Below are 18,913 nucleotides of genomic sequence, written 5' to 3' on the forward strand. Positions count from 1 at the left end.
CATGATGGGCCCATCCAAAAGTCAAGGTCTGCTTACTGGTACAGTTGGGCCTTTTCTTCACACGATAATTTGTATTTAGACACACACGCATTTATGCAGTCCTTCCAGATTTTACATTTTTTAGTCATCTTTTCTGATTAAACTTATTATTCCTTCTTCAAAAGGTGGTAGCTGTAATGCTTGGCTCAACTTTGCAAGGACAGCTCCTCCCTTGTTCACATTTACTTCCGAAGTGTCTCCACAACATACAATCGTGTTGCCCACCCAGTGCATCATTCCTGGGTCAGAAAATGTCACTGCAAGAGTTGTGTGTGCTTCAGTGTTTTTCCCTTTGTTTTCATACTGCACTTTGAAAAGGATTCAGTAACATCTAATGACATTAATATGAAATTTTATTCTTATGGGGCCCTTGACTTAGGGATAATTTCTCTTTTATATGTTTCTGATATGGCAGGCTAATGTATCATTTTGTTCTTTTATTCCACAAACCCAGCAAATTCTAAGCCTAGGCCTGAGCAACTCAGTCTTTCTAAAGCACATACGAACTGTGAATGCTGCTATGATTTACTGTAATTTTTTTGTATATGCTATATTGATTTATGAATGGTATTTACCTATATACCTCATGACATAAAGCCAGTAGAGAACAAATAAGCATGGATACAGTAAGTATAAATATAAATTTCCATATGATTTATTGTTGTTCCTTGTACATAAGAAACAGTAATATACAACTTACACTGCTTTAGAATGTAAAATGGATAAAAATGTGTACAAAAAAAGCACATTCCTAGAAAAAGGTATTGGCAAATAGTAAAAATAGGGGGAGGTCAAAAGCAAAAAAAAAAAAAAAAAAAAAATCAAAAAAAAAAAAGGAAAAAACCAACAATTCTTCAATTCAGTGTGCAAACATTATATAAAAATAGAAATAGTAACGCTACAGGCAGTATTTCCTGATAAATTATTTAAATAGCATATCTACACAATCTGAGATCTCTATTCCAATGGCAATGAGAAAATAATTTATAAAAATAAAGCAATGGTATACAAGATGATAGAAAAAAAAAACACATAACTTTCAGAAATTGTATTTAACATTTCAATGCTATTTCCTTATTGGGAATACTTCTCTGCGGAGTTTTTATACTATGTACAACATTGACTTTTTAGGTACTACAGTAGCTTTAAGTTTGTTAGACACTTAAACTCTTTCTGCTTGATCCAAAAATTCTTTACTCAGTCACACAACAAATGAGGTAATATTTGTATGTAAGTTTCACCTTTGTCATTTTTTTCTCTTTTGGAAAAATCAAAGAAAAAAGTGTATATGCTTTCCTTCTCCCTGGAAATAGGCACAAGGGATGGGGTAAAACAGGATTGAAGACCTCATGGCTTTCTTTGCAATTTAAAACATTTGCAAATGGATAACCAACTAATTCCACTTGAAAAGATAAAACAAAGAAAAAAGAATCCCAGAACATCCACTCTGGGCACAAGGGGCAGAGCAGCTCATTAGGCTGATTTTCCTTGTGCTGTTCTTGCAAGAGATTTGCTGATAAATATCAACTACTTGCTGTCAAACACTTTCCATATGAAGCCTAAATTCCAGGCAGAACAGAGTTAATAAATAATCTGTATTTACAATCTTACAGTCACGAAGACTCTCAACAAAGATGACATGGATAGTCTTTACGCTTCTTCCTGTTCCTTGAATAATCCTTCAGCCAGATCTTCCAGAATAAGTAAAAAATAAATATTTTACATCGTAAAGCATTTTAAAAAAAATCTACACTCCAAAAGAGAGAATTAGAAAACTCCATGATAATTCAGGAAAAAAGAGAAAAGGAATGTTTTAGTTAGGTTGACAATAATTTTGTGCCTTTGTAACCATTAAAATACAAGCGTGGCTGCCCCTCCTTTGGGAGGCAGCTGGTGCTCACTGAGATGGTAGATTTTCCTATTTTCCTGCTACATCTGCATAAGCTACATCCAGAATGAAACCACCAATTTCAATGTGACCAGGCAATGGCAGCCAGCACTGCCTTACACTGGTTTGATTCGGATTCCCTAATTCTGGCCACTGCAGGTGACAAGTAAGGGGTGGGGATCAGGGAGGAAGTCCAGAAGCCAGTCTTTCTCTCCCTTTCCTGCTTCTATTTAAGTGTCTATTTACATGGGTTAATCAGCTAACACCAGTCAGCATCATGAAATCCAGCAATAGTCTTTCAATCCCCTGAAAATGACTTAGTACCGAACATGTAACAGTTCCTCCATATTTTCTTCATACAATCGTCTCAGGTATGCGCCCTCCCCTTAGTGCTTTGGCCTCTGCTCCCCGTGTTCCTGAAGGAGGATGTCAGGGTGGTTTTGTTTGCTAAGTCTAGTGAGTCCTCCCTTCTCTGACATGCCTGAAAATGCTTTTGAGTCCACTGCTCAGAGGTGGCCTCACAATAGCACCCTGCTCTGTGACACAGGCAGAGTGGAATGGGCACCTTCCCAACGGAAGCAAGTAGATGCTTTTTCAAAAGGAAACCAAAGCAATTGTTTATATGCTTGGAAGATGTCTTATTCATTAGAGGCTGCACGCTGAGTCTGTTTTCGAAAACTGCATTTTCTTGAGGCAGGTCGCATGTTCTAGGAGTCCACACTGATGCAAGCAGAGAAAAAAAGGAAGGCAAGGAGAAGTGATCCTGGGGGTTTTCTCAAGCCCATAGTTCCAGAAGGTGCAATACCAGCATTGGTTTATCATCAGTCTTTCAATCAACAGTTTGATGATTAGGGATCTGTTAAAATAAACAAATATAAATAAATATACAAATGAAAACTAATTCATAAAAGCACAGACATCTTAGTATCAGTTAATAAGTTAAACCACATAGGAATAGCTCTACTTTTCTAATGACAAAAGCCTAATTTAAGATTGTTCAAGCATATTAGCATTTAATTTTATGAGCTGACATTGATGCTAGGTGACCAACATGGCATGAACCTTCCAGAACGTATATTATGCTTTCCAAGGCTTTCAATGGTAAAAGTTTAGGGAGTCTTATTTTAAAAATTCAGACTCAAAAATTACATTAATAATTTAGATTTTTTTTGTGTGTGTGTAAAATCAACCATCTTTCTCTACTCTGATTGATCTTTTCAGTATCTGGCCTTGGCCCAGTAAATATATATTAAGTGCTTATTTTGTGGTAGAGCCAGTGTTGGACTCAGCAAGCTTAAGTAATCACTGAGTAAAAAAGAATGAAGGAAAAAAAAAGCTAAGTTTAATAGTAAACATTAATTTAACATGCCAATATGAAAGCAACATTCCTCTCCCTTCTTTATATACAGGGAAAAGTTGGGAATTCTAACTTGTGCTCTGATGGCATGAATAAAACACCAAGCAGTAAGATATATAAATACATAATTGTAAAGAACAGTATTATTAATGAAGTCCAAATTGTATAGGAGCTTTTCTGCAGCCTACCTTTGCACTGTGTATGAGCAGCACAGAAACTGCTAAGCAAACTAATATTGTAACTAAGGACTCAGGAACTCATAAGCCACAGTGCCTAGGCATTATTCCATTTTTGTCCTTGTGTCCTCACAAGCAAAATAGAAATAACCCTGTCTCCAAAACAGTCTTTACATTGGACTCCCCCATAACTGTCATCCTTGGTATTAGTCTGCAATAGAGATGTCCAGTGCACATTCATGGTGATGTTGCTCTTACCTCTACATTCGTATTTCAGGTCGGAGAAGAACACCATTTCTTGAGAGAAGACAAACAACCCTAGTCTACCACCAGCATAGGTTTTATCATAGATGGGTCCTGAGTCAGCCATGATTTTCTTCCCTTCATACATCACCACTCTGCAGGGAAAAAAAGTCTTGTTTAGTGACAATGCTATTTCATACTTTTTGTCTTTTTGTCCATTAGTGTGACTTTAAGTGAAATTGAATCAGTATGATCATACCTAATGAAACCCGTCTTTGGCCTGTGGCTGAGACGCCATCTGTAGGCGGTGAAATCTTTCCAGCCTATGTGACGAGGGTCATGCCACAGGGTGCGCACCTGAAGGAAAAGGAAAAGGAAAGGTTGAAACACAGCTCCTTCAGGTAAAGATTTCTGTTTCATTCCATCAGAAACAACGCTTGAAAGGTACCGAGCTGATCTAAGTTAGAGGGCTGCAATGGGGAATTGTTCCAAGCCCTCTCACATTTGTTGTGTGCCACTGAGCGCACACATAAAGCAGACAGAGAGGAGGGAAGGAGGTTTTTGTTTGAAAAGGCTGAAGGCACCTTAGGATCTGCGGGGCAATTCTTGGTCAAGCTCCCTTTTCAACACTGTTATGTTTTCACAAAGCAGAGCTCAGTGCTGCAGCTGGTGATGCTGGGAACTTTCTAAGACTCCCTGGTTGGAGTCTTGGTCAAAGCACAGTGTCCCCATCGCTAGTCAGGCACCCATCAGCTCTCTCTCTGCTGTAGGGCTTTGCTTCTTACCTGGCCAGGGGTGTTTCCTGTGTGCCACAGGGCATTCCGCAGGTGCTCGCCAGGCCCCGTGGTAGAGTTCACAACTTTCACAGAAAGGCCTGAGTATCCCTGAGCCCTCGTGGGGTTGGTGTCCCAGTAGGACTGGGTGACTTGCTTCCACATCACAACATAGAAGCGGCTGCTGGACTGGTAGCCAAAGACAAATCCAGCATAGTCATCGTCCCTTTCGGTGTTGATGAAGAAGGTGCCACTGAAGTCCACAGCATTAAACTCGTCATAACCTGGAACATGAGCCCAGAGCCAGGTTAAAACCTGCAGCCTTCAGAAGGTTCTCCATCATGTTCCCAGACATCCTCAGCACCCGCAGGGATAGGTACAACTGCCAGGTTTTCTATTTGTTTTTCCCCATGTATGCATCAGCCTCTTGATCTAAAAACTCACTACTCACCTACAGCGAGTCCAGGGTCACAGTTGACAGTCTGGACGAGTTCTTTGCCCTGATGGCGTACAACCCAGTTAGGGTCATTTTGGGATGTCCCTTTGGGATCCAGAGGAATCATCTGGAATCGGCGGAAATCGGTCTCACTGATGTCAACATTCTCAGGACAGATGTCATCAATGTCTGGCACATTGTCATGGTCAAAATCATCTTTGCAAGCATCACCTCGACCATCACCTGAGGTCAAAAAAGCAAGAGTTCAGCAAAATTCTGAAGTGCTATTATTGTTACTGGTGTCAGAAATGTCACTATCTTGTCTAAGTTGGCATTTGGTCCCTTCATCCTCTCAAATGCTTTGAGCCTTGTTTTCATTTCCTCAATCTACACAGCCGTGCCAGCAGTCCCTCTCTTAGAAATGGCTCCCCTGACTCACCGTCAGAGTCCTTCTGGTCGGGATTGGGCACGAGTCTGCAGTTGTCCCTGTCATCAGGAATGCCATCGTTGTCATCATCGTGGTCACAGGCATCTCCCTTGCCATCTTTGTCATGGTCAGCCTGGTTGGCATTGGGCACATAGGGACAGTTGTCCAGATTGTTCTGGTGGCCATCTTCATCAATATCCTGATTGTTGTCACAGGTATCTCCAATGCGGTCTGAGTCAGAGTCCAGCTGAAAGAGGGGTGTAAATGGAGGGTAAATTGCATTATAAACCATTCATGTTAAAGATAACTTATGCCCCCACCACAGGGAAAATTCTTCATTGTTTGATATAGCCAGTGGGGTTTCATGTCTATTTATATACTCCTGCAGAAAGATAGCAATAGTAGCCATTACATTTTAAACGTTTTTTTCCTTTGTCCTTGTTTTCTTACAAAAACCTGAGAAGGGATAATTTAAAAATGTTTTAAATATAAAACTTTCTAAATAAAATCAAATAGAGTTATTTAATTTTTAAAGATGAAATGAAATGTTAACTGTTAACTGTTAAATGTTTAATGTTAAATGAAATTCTCTGGATACTTCAACAGAGAATTTCCTTAGAAGGTTTCAGTTGTAAAACTGTTGACATGTCAATTTCTCTAAGTCCTGAAAAGATGGCAAAAGATGGTCTCTGCGTTGTATACTGTCTGGGTAGCGTGAATGACAGGGATAAATTACTTTGGCTTTTTCTTTTAGGCATTTGATTTTATACACCTAGTATCTATAAGGATTGTCACCTGTAGGCTCAGGTGAAGTCAAACTCTAAATTTTTCCAAAATAGTTTTTCTCAGAGTATTTTATTCAGTATGCATGGGATGCTTAGGGACTGTTTATATACACACTGGAATTCTTCTTGCCAGTATTTATGGTCTTTGCTTATAAGATTTTTACATCATGCTTGAATTTTGTTGTAAAATTTATTTTTATCTGAGGAATAAAAAACTCATCCAGTGAGGTTACATGATATTGAAATTTAATTTATGGTAAGTTTCAAACTCAAAATAAATGATTATCAATGCCATCTGATCAGCAAAGCTAACCCAGATCATTCAAGCTTTTGATGGCCCCAGAGCCATTCATCCTATTGTTTTATGTTTGACAAGACTTCACAGGAACAAATCTTAGGAGGGAGAAGCTGGATTTCCTCATTTCTTTAATCTTATAAAAATTTACCATTAAAAAAAGCTGGTTTCTAAGCTTCCAGAACAATTCATTTTAGGGGGAAAAAAGCCTTAAATTTTATCCTTAGAAAATGATGGGCAGTTACACAAGAAAGAAATACTTTCAGACAGAGAGCCTGTTCTGTGTAATGTTGATGTGTAGCACCCCTTAGCATAGGTAAAGAACGTTCGTAATGCCAGAAACTTTTGAAGAATGACAAAGAAATGGGGTTTCTCCAAGTTTTGGACATATCCTTAGTTTGATGATTTTCTTAGAGCTAGATTACATCATTAGCCACGAACATGGTTATTTTGCTTGTGCACATTTATTTTCCCATCTCTTAGTATTCTATATGATTAATATTATTGTACAGTTGTCAGTCACAAATCCCTACTTTGTATAATTTATCTTAACAATGGTAGACCATGCAGAGCAAGTCCAGTAGCCCTTCTTACAGAAGGTAAGGCTGAAGTTACGAGATCTTCATGCTAAAGATCTGTGAGACTCTGTGCAAGGAGCTCACATCAGGCAAATTATTTACATGAACATATTCCACTTGGCTATGAGAACCCAGGGAGCCACGGTCATGACAATGTTTGAACTTCGTTAAGCTCATTTTTCAAAGGCCATGAAAGGACTATTCCAACAGTTTACTGAAAGACTCTGAAAAGAGTCCACCTACCTGATCTGGATTGTGTTCCAAGGGGCAGTTGTCACACTGATCTCCAACCCCATCCATGTCAGTGTCTCTCTGGTCCACATTGTAGACGTACTGGCAGTTGTCCCGTTCATTGAGGATACCTGAAGAGAACAAGGGACAAATAAGAGCTGGGCTCTCCAGCCTTGGATATGTCCACCAAAGTGCATACTAATAGCCAGGACTAGACAGAAGTAAGTTTGGAAAGCGGTGTCATGTCCCTGTCTCCCGCGGGCCCACTGATCAGGCAGCACCTTACCGTCCCCGTCAATGTCTGCAGCACAGGCGTCTCCTTCCCCATTGCTGTCTGTGTCTGCCTGATCTGGGTTGTGGTTGTAGGGACAGTTGTCACAGCGGTCTCCCACATCATCTCTGTCATAGTCATACTGAGCTGGGTTGTAATGGAACGGACAGTTGTCCTGCAAAGAGAAGAAATGGAGCACTTAACAGTGTTGTCCCTGAAAAGAGCTCAAGCCTCAAACCATGTGCATAATATGTCTAAAGCTGCGAAAATCGGCAATAATTACTTTCTACTTTGTGGATAGGCTAATTGAGTACTCAGTGTAAAATCATCACTACAGAAGTTAAAAGGACATAGTTAAAAAATGGATCCCCATTTTAGGTTAGAAGTTAGTGAGATGTAGAATATAATCCCATCATCTCAGTTCGTAGTGTGCCCAAAGTCAATTTTACTGTCATTTCGATGTGACATTTGAAATGAATCTAGGGAACAAAGTGACATTTGTTTATGCATTATAATTTCTCAAGTGCAGAGAAAAACAGTTCTGATGCAAAACAAAACCCTCATTTAAAAATTTTCTTGGCAACATCTACATCCTTAAACTACTGGAACACAATGAATAATTGCTAATTATCCTGTGTATTGATTTGGTATATTTTTTGCTATAGCCATGTAATTTCCTTGAATCCTGAAGTGCTTCAGGCTGTTGCTGAATTAAAAAGATGAAAATGGGATGGAAAACTGTTTTTACCCTGTCATCTGGAATTTTATCATTGTCATCGTCATCATCACAGGCATCACCAATTCCATCCTTGTCATAGTCTTCCTGGCCTGAGTTGGGGAGGTTGGGGCAATTATCCTAGGAAAGAGAAGACATATATCACTGCTTCAGTTGCCTTCCTCATGCTCAGCTCATGCACGAGGAGTATACCTGGAATTCCAAATAGAAAAAGAACAGAATTCGGCTCAGTAACAGTATATGTTTTTTTATGGGAAGACAAGAAAGTAAAACTTTTCTTGGGGGATATACATACAGAATTTGTGTAAATGCTCTAGGCTTTATAGATGTTGTGAACACAAGTCATGTTTTGCTGGTGTTTGGATAGAGTACTGAACTTTGCTTTGGACAGAAGAGTTGACTGTGGAACACAGGTGCCCAAAAGAGCCTGTTCATGTTTTTGGCACCAAGTGGTATTAATTTTCATAGGAATTAGTGCCCCTCTACCTTTGGGAGATTTAATCTTTTAGTTTCATGTCCAGACTTTAAGTATTTAAAATTCCTCAGCCTGTGTTTTGATAAGGTGGTGGGCCCTCTTTCCAGAGGCACACAAGGGACCTGGCTGTACCTTTTTGCAGTGGTAAGTCGCATTGGCCACGCACACCAGGTCCTCATTGGGCCAGCCATCCAGGTCTGTGTCCTCCCCGCAGATGATGCCATTGCCAGCGTAGCCGGGCTTGCACTCGCAGCGGTACATGGGGTCGCTGTAGTGGCCCAGGTAGTTGCACTTGGCGTTCTTGTTGCAGTCGTGGGTTCCATCCGTGCAGGGGTTACGGGGCTTGCACACCTAAGGGCACACCATCCTGCTGTTACCCAGAGCTTTCGAGGATCCCCAGATTTCATGGAAACAACAGTCCAGATCCCTGTCATCTCTGAGCAGACAGAGGCTCCATTTGGAAGAGTGTGGGTAATTACCTCTGTTCCTCCCCATTCTCCCTGAGGCTGTAGGCAAACTTTGCTTTATGTTTCTCTTTCTTGAATTTGCTCAGCACCTAGGCGTTTACAAGTCCATCTGCTCACAACTTATTCCACAGCAGCATTGTTAAATATGGTAGACTATTTTTCCCCTGCAGGATTTACCATGGATTTTCTAGTCACATTTCTAAAACTAGACCATACATTCATCTCCTCGCCCTTTTTTTTTTTTTCGTGAATGGTATGAAATTACATTCCTCCCTCTCCTAGTTGTTTTGGTCAAGGACAGCTCTCCTCTCCTCTGGTTTACTCGTCTAGTTGACTGTACCTGTTTGTTGGCTGTGGCATATTCGACGCCCTGGCCAAAGGGCTGTGAGCCGGTGAAGCGTGGGGGGCAGGGCAGGCAGTTGTAGCCGGGGTCCGTATTCTTACACCTGTGCTCTCCGTTGTGGTTGAAGCAGGCATCAGGCACTTCTTTGCACTATGGAGGAAATAAGAGCGTGCTTCGTGTTCGGAAGTCACTGCCATAAGGAAGCGACTGCACAGGTTAGCTGCTTTCCTAGATCCAGAAACTCAGAGTGCATCAGTTCCTCACCTCATCAACATCTGTGCACTGGATGCCATTTCCACTGTAACCAGGGGGACAAGCACCACATTTCCAGCTGCCATCAGGGTAGCTAGTACACTTCACACCGGCAAAGCAGGGATTGGACAGGCATCCATCTGAGACAAGGAGAGAGAGACAGGCACAGTAAATGGTTAGTCTAAGCTGCCGTACTGCCATGCTGAGCACTTAACACAGTGTAAGATATTATAGGGTATGGGGAACTGATAACTTGTTGGGATTATGTTAGTCCATCTGCATCTTAGAATCAGATCACTCAGGACTAACCAAGCTGGAATCTCCTCGAATGCTGACTGCAGCATTCAGTAAAATAGCAAAGCTCCTAGGTCCTTTCATCCTGGGCTGCGTGGCTCACCAATTGGACAGTCCTGCTTGTTGCAGATCTGGTTTTCTGTCACGTCACCAATGCAGTCCTTGCCTCCAAACTGGGGTGTGGGGTTGTTGCAGAGCCGGCTACGTTTCTGTACCCCTCCTCCACAGGTGACAGAACAGATGTCCCATGGTGACCAAGGACCCCAGCCTCCATTGACTGGAAGAAAATGAACCACAGGCAACAATTAAGATCAACTTTCAAATCCCTCCCTTGTCATAGGCTCTCCTAAGCCCGTTCAAGAAACCTCTGCTCCTCTGACACACGGAAAGAATGCTGGGGAAGGGGGTGAGTTTGTTTTTCATTAAAAGAAGTTGCTGAGCATGCAGGACTTTGCTTCTGTTTGTTTCTCTAGTAGGTAACCTTCCTGCTCTATGACCCACTGAACTGCAGGCTGCAGATGCCAGGCAACCAGCTGGGCGGAGCTGCTGCCCATGCTCAACCTTGCAGCTGAGCTCACACTTACTGGGGCAGGCGTCTTTCTTGCAGGCTTTGGTCTCCCGTGCTTCGCCTTCACAGGGTTTCCCGTTCATCTGGGGGCTGGGAGAGTTGCAGAGCCGGATCCTTGTGATCACACCGTCACCACAAGTCACAGAACAAGATGACCACGGGGACCAGTGGCTCCAGCCACCATCCTGTTTAACTAAAGTACAAAGTTGATGGTCACAAATGGTTTTGGCTTAGAGATAACCAAACAGAATCCCTCATCAGGAGCACACACGTTATTTCCAGGAAATGGTCAATGGCAACTAAACCCAGTGTACGGCAGAAATTGGCTCCTGGCCACAGGCCCAAATGTCAACATGGAACGTTTTCTACCAGAGAACGGATAAGTGAGCTGTTTTTATGGGTTGCTGTTAATATCCTAACATTTACAGGGTGCTTACCATGAACCAAACTCAATGTTAACTGCTTTACATGCAGTAGCTAAAGAAAATGCTCAAGATAAACTTATCAAGAACTATTATTATCTCCAAGTTGCAAATGAGGAAACAGCCTCAGAGAGGGTAAGCTGTGCTCAGGTGTGCACAGCGAAGCAGTGGGATCGGGATCCAGAGATCCTAGAACCCGTGTTCTTAATGTCCATGCTGTGGAACTGCCCTCGGTGATGACAACAAGGACGGGTCAGTTCTCCATGTCCCTAAGAGGCCAAGATGCTCACATCTCTTGTCGCACTCCTGAATGTGGCAGGTGCGTGTCTGGACCGAGGAGCCCTCACATCGGTTGTTGAGGCTATCACAGGAGCGGCCGCGCTGCTGAATTCCGTTGCCACAGCTCGTAGAACAGGAGGTCCACTCAGACCATGGAGACCAGCCATCGTCCGCAGAGTCGCTGGCTGCAGGGGAAACAGAGGTTCATCAGGTACATGATGGTTAGGACAAGCTGTTCTTCAGAGGGCTCTGTTCAGGGCCCTCCACTTGCCAGAGGGTGAAAAGCAATACATTTCTTTCTTTTTGGCTTTACTGAGGTGTCACTGACAAAGACAATAGACATTTAAGGTGTATAATATGTTGTTTTGATACACACATATATTGTGATTACCACTGTCAAGCTAGTTAACACACCTCCATCATCTTACAGTTACTTTTTTTTGATGACTTAAGATCTACTCTCTTAGCAAATTTTAAGCGTACAATCCAGTATTATTAACTACGGTCACCGTGCTGTACATGAACTCTCTAGAACACGATATGAGCCGGCACAAAGTTGCAGTTATACAGGATGAAAAGCAACATACTTCTTAGGCCAGCGGCCGAGGGATTTACCCCAGGTCATGATGTGTACAGCAGTGGGGTAATCGGATGCTCTGCCTGGCTCAGTACAGCTGAGCCTTCCCACAGTGTATGCTCTCCTAGTCATTGCTTTTCCTTTCTCCTCTCAGCAATGCAAATGAGTTTTCCTCTACTGACTTAAGATATCTGGGTAGGCATTTCCAGTCTCAGCCTTCCAGGAATGCGTGAGTCTGAGGAAGCCTATAGGAGCCGTTTCTGTCAGGGGAGCCATACACCATGTGTTTGACAGATGAGTTTGAAGGCAGCCGAGCTGTTGTTGGCTCTGGCTCCAACTCGGCCATGAGTTAGTCAGTTTGTTGTTCCTCTCACCCAAGCATTTGGGGCCTTCTCTGCACATACGGTCATAAGAGGACAGCATGTTTGTTTACCATCTGCCCAGGCACCACGGCTACAATCACATCTAGCTGTATCCCACAGAAGACAAAGGACTTATTTTCTTTGGACATTATTTGTAAGTTTTCTTAGTAATCCCTGATTCAAGTTCAGAACTTTGCTACCTCCAGCTAGCTTTGTTCCTTTTAACGCACATCTCAAGTGAATGCGGAACAGAAAATAGATGTAAAAACGATCATTACAGTGCCAGTATCGCGAATATGATCCCTGGATGGAACTGGTTATTCTGAGCTGTGACAAGGGTGTGTGTGTGTGTGTGTGTGTGTGTGTGTGTGTGTGTGAAGGGCACGTGCTGTTTTTCTGTTTTCTTCCTCATCTCAGTTGTGATGAATCACTTTTATAACTTGGACCTGCTACATTAAATATTGTCTCAGCAAAGTCATTAATTTTACTGGTAACAAAAGCCAGGGATAAGGTGCCATGGAACAATACCATGCCTTATTTCTTTTGGTGCTCTGGAGCTCAAATTGCTGTTACTCTCTCAGGCCCTCTTATCCCTACAGATAAAAGGGGCAGAACTTCCAGGCCCCATCAGGGCAGCTCACACAATAAGCCTGTCAGTATCTCTGGTGAGCAGATTTTTCTTAACTCTGTGCCACTACGGTCAAATTCTAAAAGCAGTCAACTTAGAGCGGTTGCTGCCACGTCTTCATCTCTTTTCCTCAAAGCAAAAAATTGGAAAGAATGAGCTATACCAAGATCTTCACTGCCATTACTGCAATCCAGATGGGGTAATTATGATGTACTGATAATGGAGTTTTGGGCTGTGTACAGCAGTTAAGCTGTCAGTTAAGCAGCTGCTGCAGCCAGAAACTGAATGAAAGCATGACGGAGATGGGGGTGGGGCTCCAGTGTTGTGCTCGGCTCTCTAGGATGTATGTAGAACTGATCTAGTCACTGAAGAATAGTTACGCCATTTGAGGAACTTACGCCAACAGCGAGGACAGCATTCTCCATCGGGAACTGTGGCATTGGAGCAGGGCATGATGGGACAGGACACCTTTTTGCAGATGGTAACTGAGTTCTGCAGGGCAAGAGAGTGAGAGGGGAACAGGCTGCTGAGCATGTTGCGTTCAGAAGTCTACATCCTGTAACATTTCCTTTACAAGCCAAAACGTGGTCAGGGCTGCCAATGCTCTAGTGGAACGATTTTCATAGAAGATCTGTCTGTCAATATTTGCAACCACCACTATCGTAGAGACAGTTCTAGGGCTAGTTGACGTGTCACTCCATTGCTTGGAAAGTTCTTTTTAATTGCTACTTAGTCAAGGGTGGCAGTTACAGTACGAAGAATGTATAGCAGAGGAACCAACCAACATCATGGGCCAAATCTATGTCTGAAATCAAACTCAGGAAATTCAGCCAGGACTTTTACATTTTTATACTATGTGTTTGTGGGGAGGAAGGAAGATCTACAAGCATTTTTTTTTTCTCATCTATAGATCTGTGACCTGTCTCTATATTGGGAAAGAACGGGAATTTAATGAAGTTGGTTCCCAAAGCCAGTCATCTGTGATTTGTATTTAAGCAAATTCAAATACTTTGCTATTAATAGATAAGCCAGGTGAACTTCCAAACTCACTGGCCACTGGCATGGGGGAATGCTAGAGTGAATAACACACAACTGGCAGTGCCATCTGAGCCAAGTAGACAGTAACATCCTAACAGTGTCAGGCTAAGTGATTTGAAAAGCAATTGCTAGTCTACCAAGAGAACCTATGCCAAAACTGAATATAAATCGGGGTTGGGGAAAAAAAAATGAATGTTCCAACCAGGTTTTATTTACTTGACATTCAACACTTAGTCTTTGAACTAAGGTAGGTAAATTATTCAGATGTCTTAGTAGATTCATTCTCTTAGATACTTAGCCTGGGGTGTAATTAATACTTTGATAAACCATCTGAGAGTTTAAAGAATAATTTATAGATGCCATAATTGCATCTTAAAGAAAAAGAAAAAAACACTTTGGTATCAGGCCATGGAACATAAAAAGAATCTCAGTGGCGATGTGGGTATTTCCCCAAAGATGCAGGTTCAAACAAAAGCTGTCAACTCTTATTCTGGTTGGTGAAGACTACTTACCTGACAGCGACACTCGGTGCAGCTATCAACAGTCCATTCCTCATTATTTCTGTACTGAACTCCGTTGTGATAGCACAGGGGAGGCCGCCTCAGCTCATTGGCCAACTCTTTGTTCTCTTCAGTCTAAATGGGAGAGAATATCATTAGTGTCCACCCTCATTTTCAGTCATTTGGGGCCATCTGTGATAAACCTGCCAGGGTTCATGCTAACGGGCTGGGTGCAGAGGCCACTGACCACTTTGCGGATGCTGTCCTGCAGCGTGGTCACAATGGTGCGCAGGCCCCTGAGTTCCAGGACCATGCTGGACAGCTCATCACAGGAGATGCCGCAGATGGCTTGCAGGTCCTTTGTCTTGTGGCCAATGTAGTTAGTGCGGATGGCAGGGCTGGAACCATTCACCACGTTGTTGTCAAGGGTGAGGAGGACACTGGTAGCTGGCAAGAAACAAAACGAAAACTTCAAAGAGAGACTCTTACCAACCAGCCTCTTGAGCTGTTAGTGGTAGAAGACATTTCATTTGCTGTGAAGGATGCACGTGGAGGGGTGGCGTGTATGCGCACATGTGTGTATACATGGGTGTGTGTATGATACCCCTTGAGGTCACTTTTGTATGCCTCTTAATGATTTTACTGGGGGTAATTTATGTACAGCCACTATTGCTAAATTCCTCAGCTTGTTTTTGGTGGAATTTCCCCCCCGATTTCCCTATGTGCTCTAAAAATAGAGGGGTACTCACAGCTGGAGCAGCCTTTGTTCCTGAGGATGTCTTCTGGTGTGGTTCCAAAGACAAACCTCACATTCTGCAGCACCCCCTGTGGGCAGAGGATACACATTACTTGTAGAAAGCTGAGGGGGGTGGGGATGGGGTTGGGAAGGACTGTCTCTATGCTAGGAAAAGCATACAATAGATGTTCTGAAAGCTTCAAAGAGCTGTCTGAAGATCACTATGTCAAAATAACACAGCAACATAAATTGCCAAAAACTTCAAAATCTTAATTGTGACTTCTGCCAAGTCTTGAGTATTTTACAAAGAATTCAGTTATCAGCCTACTTGGGTACACAGGAAATGGAATCTGATCCTAAGCCCAGAGGATATAATGACACTTTCCAGTGTCAAAGAGTTAAATGTGGGAGTTCAAAGCCACCCTTGCAAAGATCTAGAAGTTAAGGCGCAGATGAAGCTGTAACAGCAACAACTAACTGCTATTTTAACCTTTTATGTGAGACCAGCTGCGTCCCCATGAGGAATCCAATAGCAAAGTGGTACTGATTCTGCCCATAGAAAGTATCCATTTCAAACAACATTAAAATTGGGGGCATGCATTTGAAATAAGCTATTTTCTTAAGAGCCTAGGGAGTATCTAAGGCTTGAACAGGCTGATTGCTAAAGGAAAACCATTTCTTGTTTCCTTGAGTAGTTTTCACAGTGTGCTTCCCAGACTACCAGCATCAGCATCACCTGGTACTTATTAGAGTTGCCGTTTTACAGAATCCCAAACTCTGGGGCTGGGGTGCCGCGGCGTGAGCTTTCACAAGCCCTCCAGGTGATGCTCATGCTGCCTAAAATCTGAGAACTGCTGCTTTAGTTCACAGACAGGATTTCCTGTAGCCCTCCTGGCAGGTCACCTGTCTAGCAGATGATCCCACGGAGCAGGGCTCAGAGAAGAAGCCTCACCTGGAAATTGTCATTGACGCCCCCCTTTGCGATGCGGAGTCTGGCGATGCTGGCCAGGTCTCTGGTGAAGACGCTTTGGATGGGGACGTCCAGCTCGGCATTCTCCATCTTTTCACAGTCGATGTACAGCTGGGCCCTGTCTTCCTGCACAAACAGGGTGATGCTCTTCCACTGGCCGGTTGCCAGGAGAGCTTCTTCCACAGACACCACGTGCTGCTTTCCTTGGACGGTCAGGCTGAGGTCCAGGGTGCCCGCCTTGCCGTTGGACACCACGCTGAAGACCTGGCCAGAGTGGTCTTTCCGCTCCAGGGCCAGCAGCGTGCCCCGGGTCTTCTTCATCTGCCTCAGGGAGGCCAGAAGGAGGAAACCCTTCTCGGCCCGCACAGCATCCACCAGGTCTTGGAACTTGTCATCAGGCACAGGGGGGATCAGGTTGGCATCCTCGATGCGGAAAGCTGGGCTGGAAGGGTCAGGACCCTTCACCAGTCGGCGCCCAGACCCCTTGCGGGCAGCCCCGGTGAGTTCAAAGATGTCAAACACGCTGTTGTCTCCCCCAGACTCTGTTAGGCAGGAGAGAACACATGGTGAGCTTTGGAGGCTGGGACCAGCGGTAGGGGGCTGAGTCCTTAGGGGTGGAGACAAAGGGCTGGGGTGAAAACTCCTGGCAGCCACTGAAAGAGCTGAATAAACACCGGGATCAGAGTGAAGCTGCGTCCTGATGTCCAGTCAGGCTCAAGAGCAAAGGAGCTGGGAGAGGACAGCATGTGAAGGGGCACACCTGGGGTAGCCAGCCCCTCTTCTTCGTCCCTCCTTCCCCTAAAGGTGCCACACAAACTCACCTGGAATGCGGTTGGTGCCACACACATGCAACAGGAACAGGACGCCTAGTCCCCAGGCCAGCCCCATGGTGGAGCTGTTGGTGCCCAGCAGGGATCCTACAGCAGGAAGCACAAGAGCCCAAGGTCAGAGATCAGTTAGGCAGGGAGGGTGGGCAGAAACCGGGCTGGGCATGGGGACAGGGCCGGGACCATTCCTCTTTGACCCCGCGTTTGCTGAAATGAAGGACAACAGGATTACTTTCTAGAGAGCATGAGAGAGAGAGAGAGAGTGAGAGAGAGAGAGGGAAAGAGAGACGTGGAGGAAAAAGATGCTGGTTTTAAAGTGTGGGGGGCGCAAGACCAACAATTTGGGGGCTTTTGGGAAGTCGAAGGTGAACAAGTTCAGGAGTGTAGTTTGGAGTTGCAGGGAGGGCACGGGGAAGTACAGACTCTTCCCTGGAGTGCTGATACAAAGGCTTAAGGAGGACTTCAGAGAGTAAAGAAATCTTGGGGTGTCCTGATCAGTTGGTTTGTGAACCCCAAGGCTGGAGAGGATGGCTCTGGAGCCTTGTCCCGAAGAGTCCTCCAGCGGCCGAGAGGGGCGGGCTGGGGCAGGAGAGCGGGGAGAGTGTAGGTTCCGGGGTCCACCAGAGGGACTGAAGCCTCAGCGCTCCAGGTGGATGTCCCCGGCAGCTTTGGTCCTCGGCGGCCGCCGGGGGCGACTTACCTGTGTGGACCGGAGCGCGGCGGCCGGGAGCGGTGGAGAGGGCGGCGAGGGCTGGAGGGACGCGGGGACCGCCTGTGCGTCCGAAGTAGAGGTTGCGCCGGGAGAGAGGCAGGAGCCCTGAACTCGCAGGCCAGCTCGGGCGCAGTGGCTGGCAAGGCGGAGGAGCCGCGCGCTTTTAAAGGGGCGCTCGCATTCCTGGGGATTCCTCCGGCCAATGGGCGGCGGCCGGGCAGGAAGCGGGAGGGGGGCCAGTCTGGGCTCCTCTCTCCGCCCCCCGCTGCCTGGCGCGCAACTTTCCAGCTAGAAAGTGAAGGGGGCGGGGGTCGGGGCTTGGGAGCACTGGAACTTCTCAGAAAAGTCGCTGCCCGCCCACGCAGCCTTGGCGCGCACGGGTTAGGCGCTAGCGCTCTTGCGCCACGCGGGCTCGGGGTGATCAGCGAGCATCCCGAGCAGGGACTGGGCTGGGGCGACCACCCAGGAGGGCCCGCGGGGTGGGGCAGGGGCTTTCGGGCGAGCCGGTCTCCCGGAATGCCTGGGTGATGGCTGAAAGGTGAACACTAGAGACTGGGCCCGATTTGTAAAAAGAAAAATGGGCCGACGGGGCGCAGGGGACCCCAAGAGAGCCATTCGTTAAAATAGCTGCCCCTCGGGCCCTCGCTGACCTTCTTCCACCGTCCCGGTGGGGTGAGGACACGCGTCCCCCTAGCGCCTGTCCTGAGTTGGCCCCACGCCCGCCCCCGCGGGAGGTGAGCGCGGCGTCGGCGGGGCCGGCGGGTTGTTGCGCGGCGCTCGCCTTCGCTGCCTTCGGGCGCTTTCCTGCGGCGGCTGCCGGGGGCCCACAGAGGCGCCTCTCCCGCTGCCGCGGCGCTCCCTCGGCCGGCCGCTTGGGGGCGGTGTGCGTATTCTCATCAAGGGGCCCGGGGAGGACAGCTGCTTTCTACTCGAATTTTAAGGAACCTTACTCGTATCCAGTTTCCTCAAGCCAAATTGAAATTGTGTCTTGAAAAACAGTTTTTGTGCCCACTCGTGCCTCTTAACGTGACTCCTGTTTGGAGAATTTGCAGAACCATCTGGCTCCAGAGTCTTCAACTATTTACAGAACAGACCCATAGAGTAATAAATTACTCTCTGCCTATTATTGTATTTCCCTCTTTCCTCCCTAAACGTTCTTTTCATTTTTCGGCTCCTGAAACCGAGGTGTGGGTTACATTTCTGTGGGTGCACGCCTTGCCATGAGTGC

The 18,913-nt window shown here is 45.3% G+C and overlaps 1 protein-coding gene across 1 annotated transcript; it reads right to left on the minus strand.

The window, feature by feature from the left end:
• Window positions 1–670: 670 nt before the first annotated feature.
• Window positions 671–17,966, minus strand: THBS1 (thrombospondin 1). Its single transcript, XM_003900753.5, has 22 exons — window positions 17,674–17,966; window positions 16,968–17,063; window positions 16,129–16,688; window positions 15,190–15,265; window positions 14,688–14,887; window positions 14,453–14,575; window positions 13,301–13,394; window positions 11,347–11,520; window positions 10,651–10,827; window positions 10,170–10,343; window positions 9,785–9,912; window positions 9,518–9,670; window positions 8,843–9,061; window positions 8,248–8,355; window positions 7,515–7,674; window positions 7,241–7,359; window positions 5,352–5,586; window positions 4,928–5,155; window positions 4,489–4,760; window positions 3,963–4,060; window positions 3,719–3,858; window positions 671–2,783 (listed from the first exon to the last, which is right to left on the minus strand). Exons 2-22 carry the CDS (start codon window positions 17,032–17,034, stop codon window positions 2,776–2,778), a joined length of 3,513 nt encoding a protein of 1,170 aa, XP_003900802.2. The 5' UTR covers window positions 17,035–17,063; window positions 17,674–17,966; the 3' UTR covers window positions 671–2,775.
• Between the last annotated feature and the right edge of the window lie 947 nt (window positions 17,967–18,913).

The sequence above is a fragment of the Papio anubis genome, chromosome 7, assembly GCF_008728515.1.
Source record: "Papio anubis isolate 15944 chromosome 7, Panubis1.0, whole genome shotgun sequence".
Taxonomy (NCBI): Eukaryota; Metazoa; Chordata; class Mammalia; order Primates; family Cercopithecidae; genus Papio; species Papio anubis.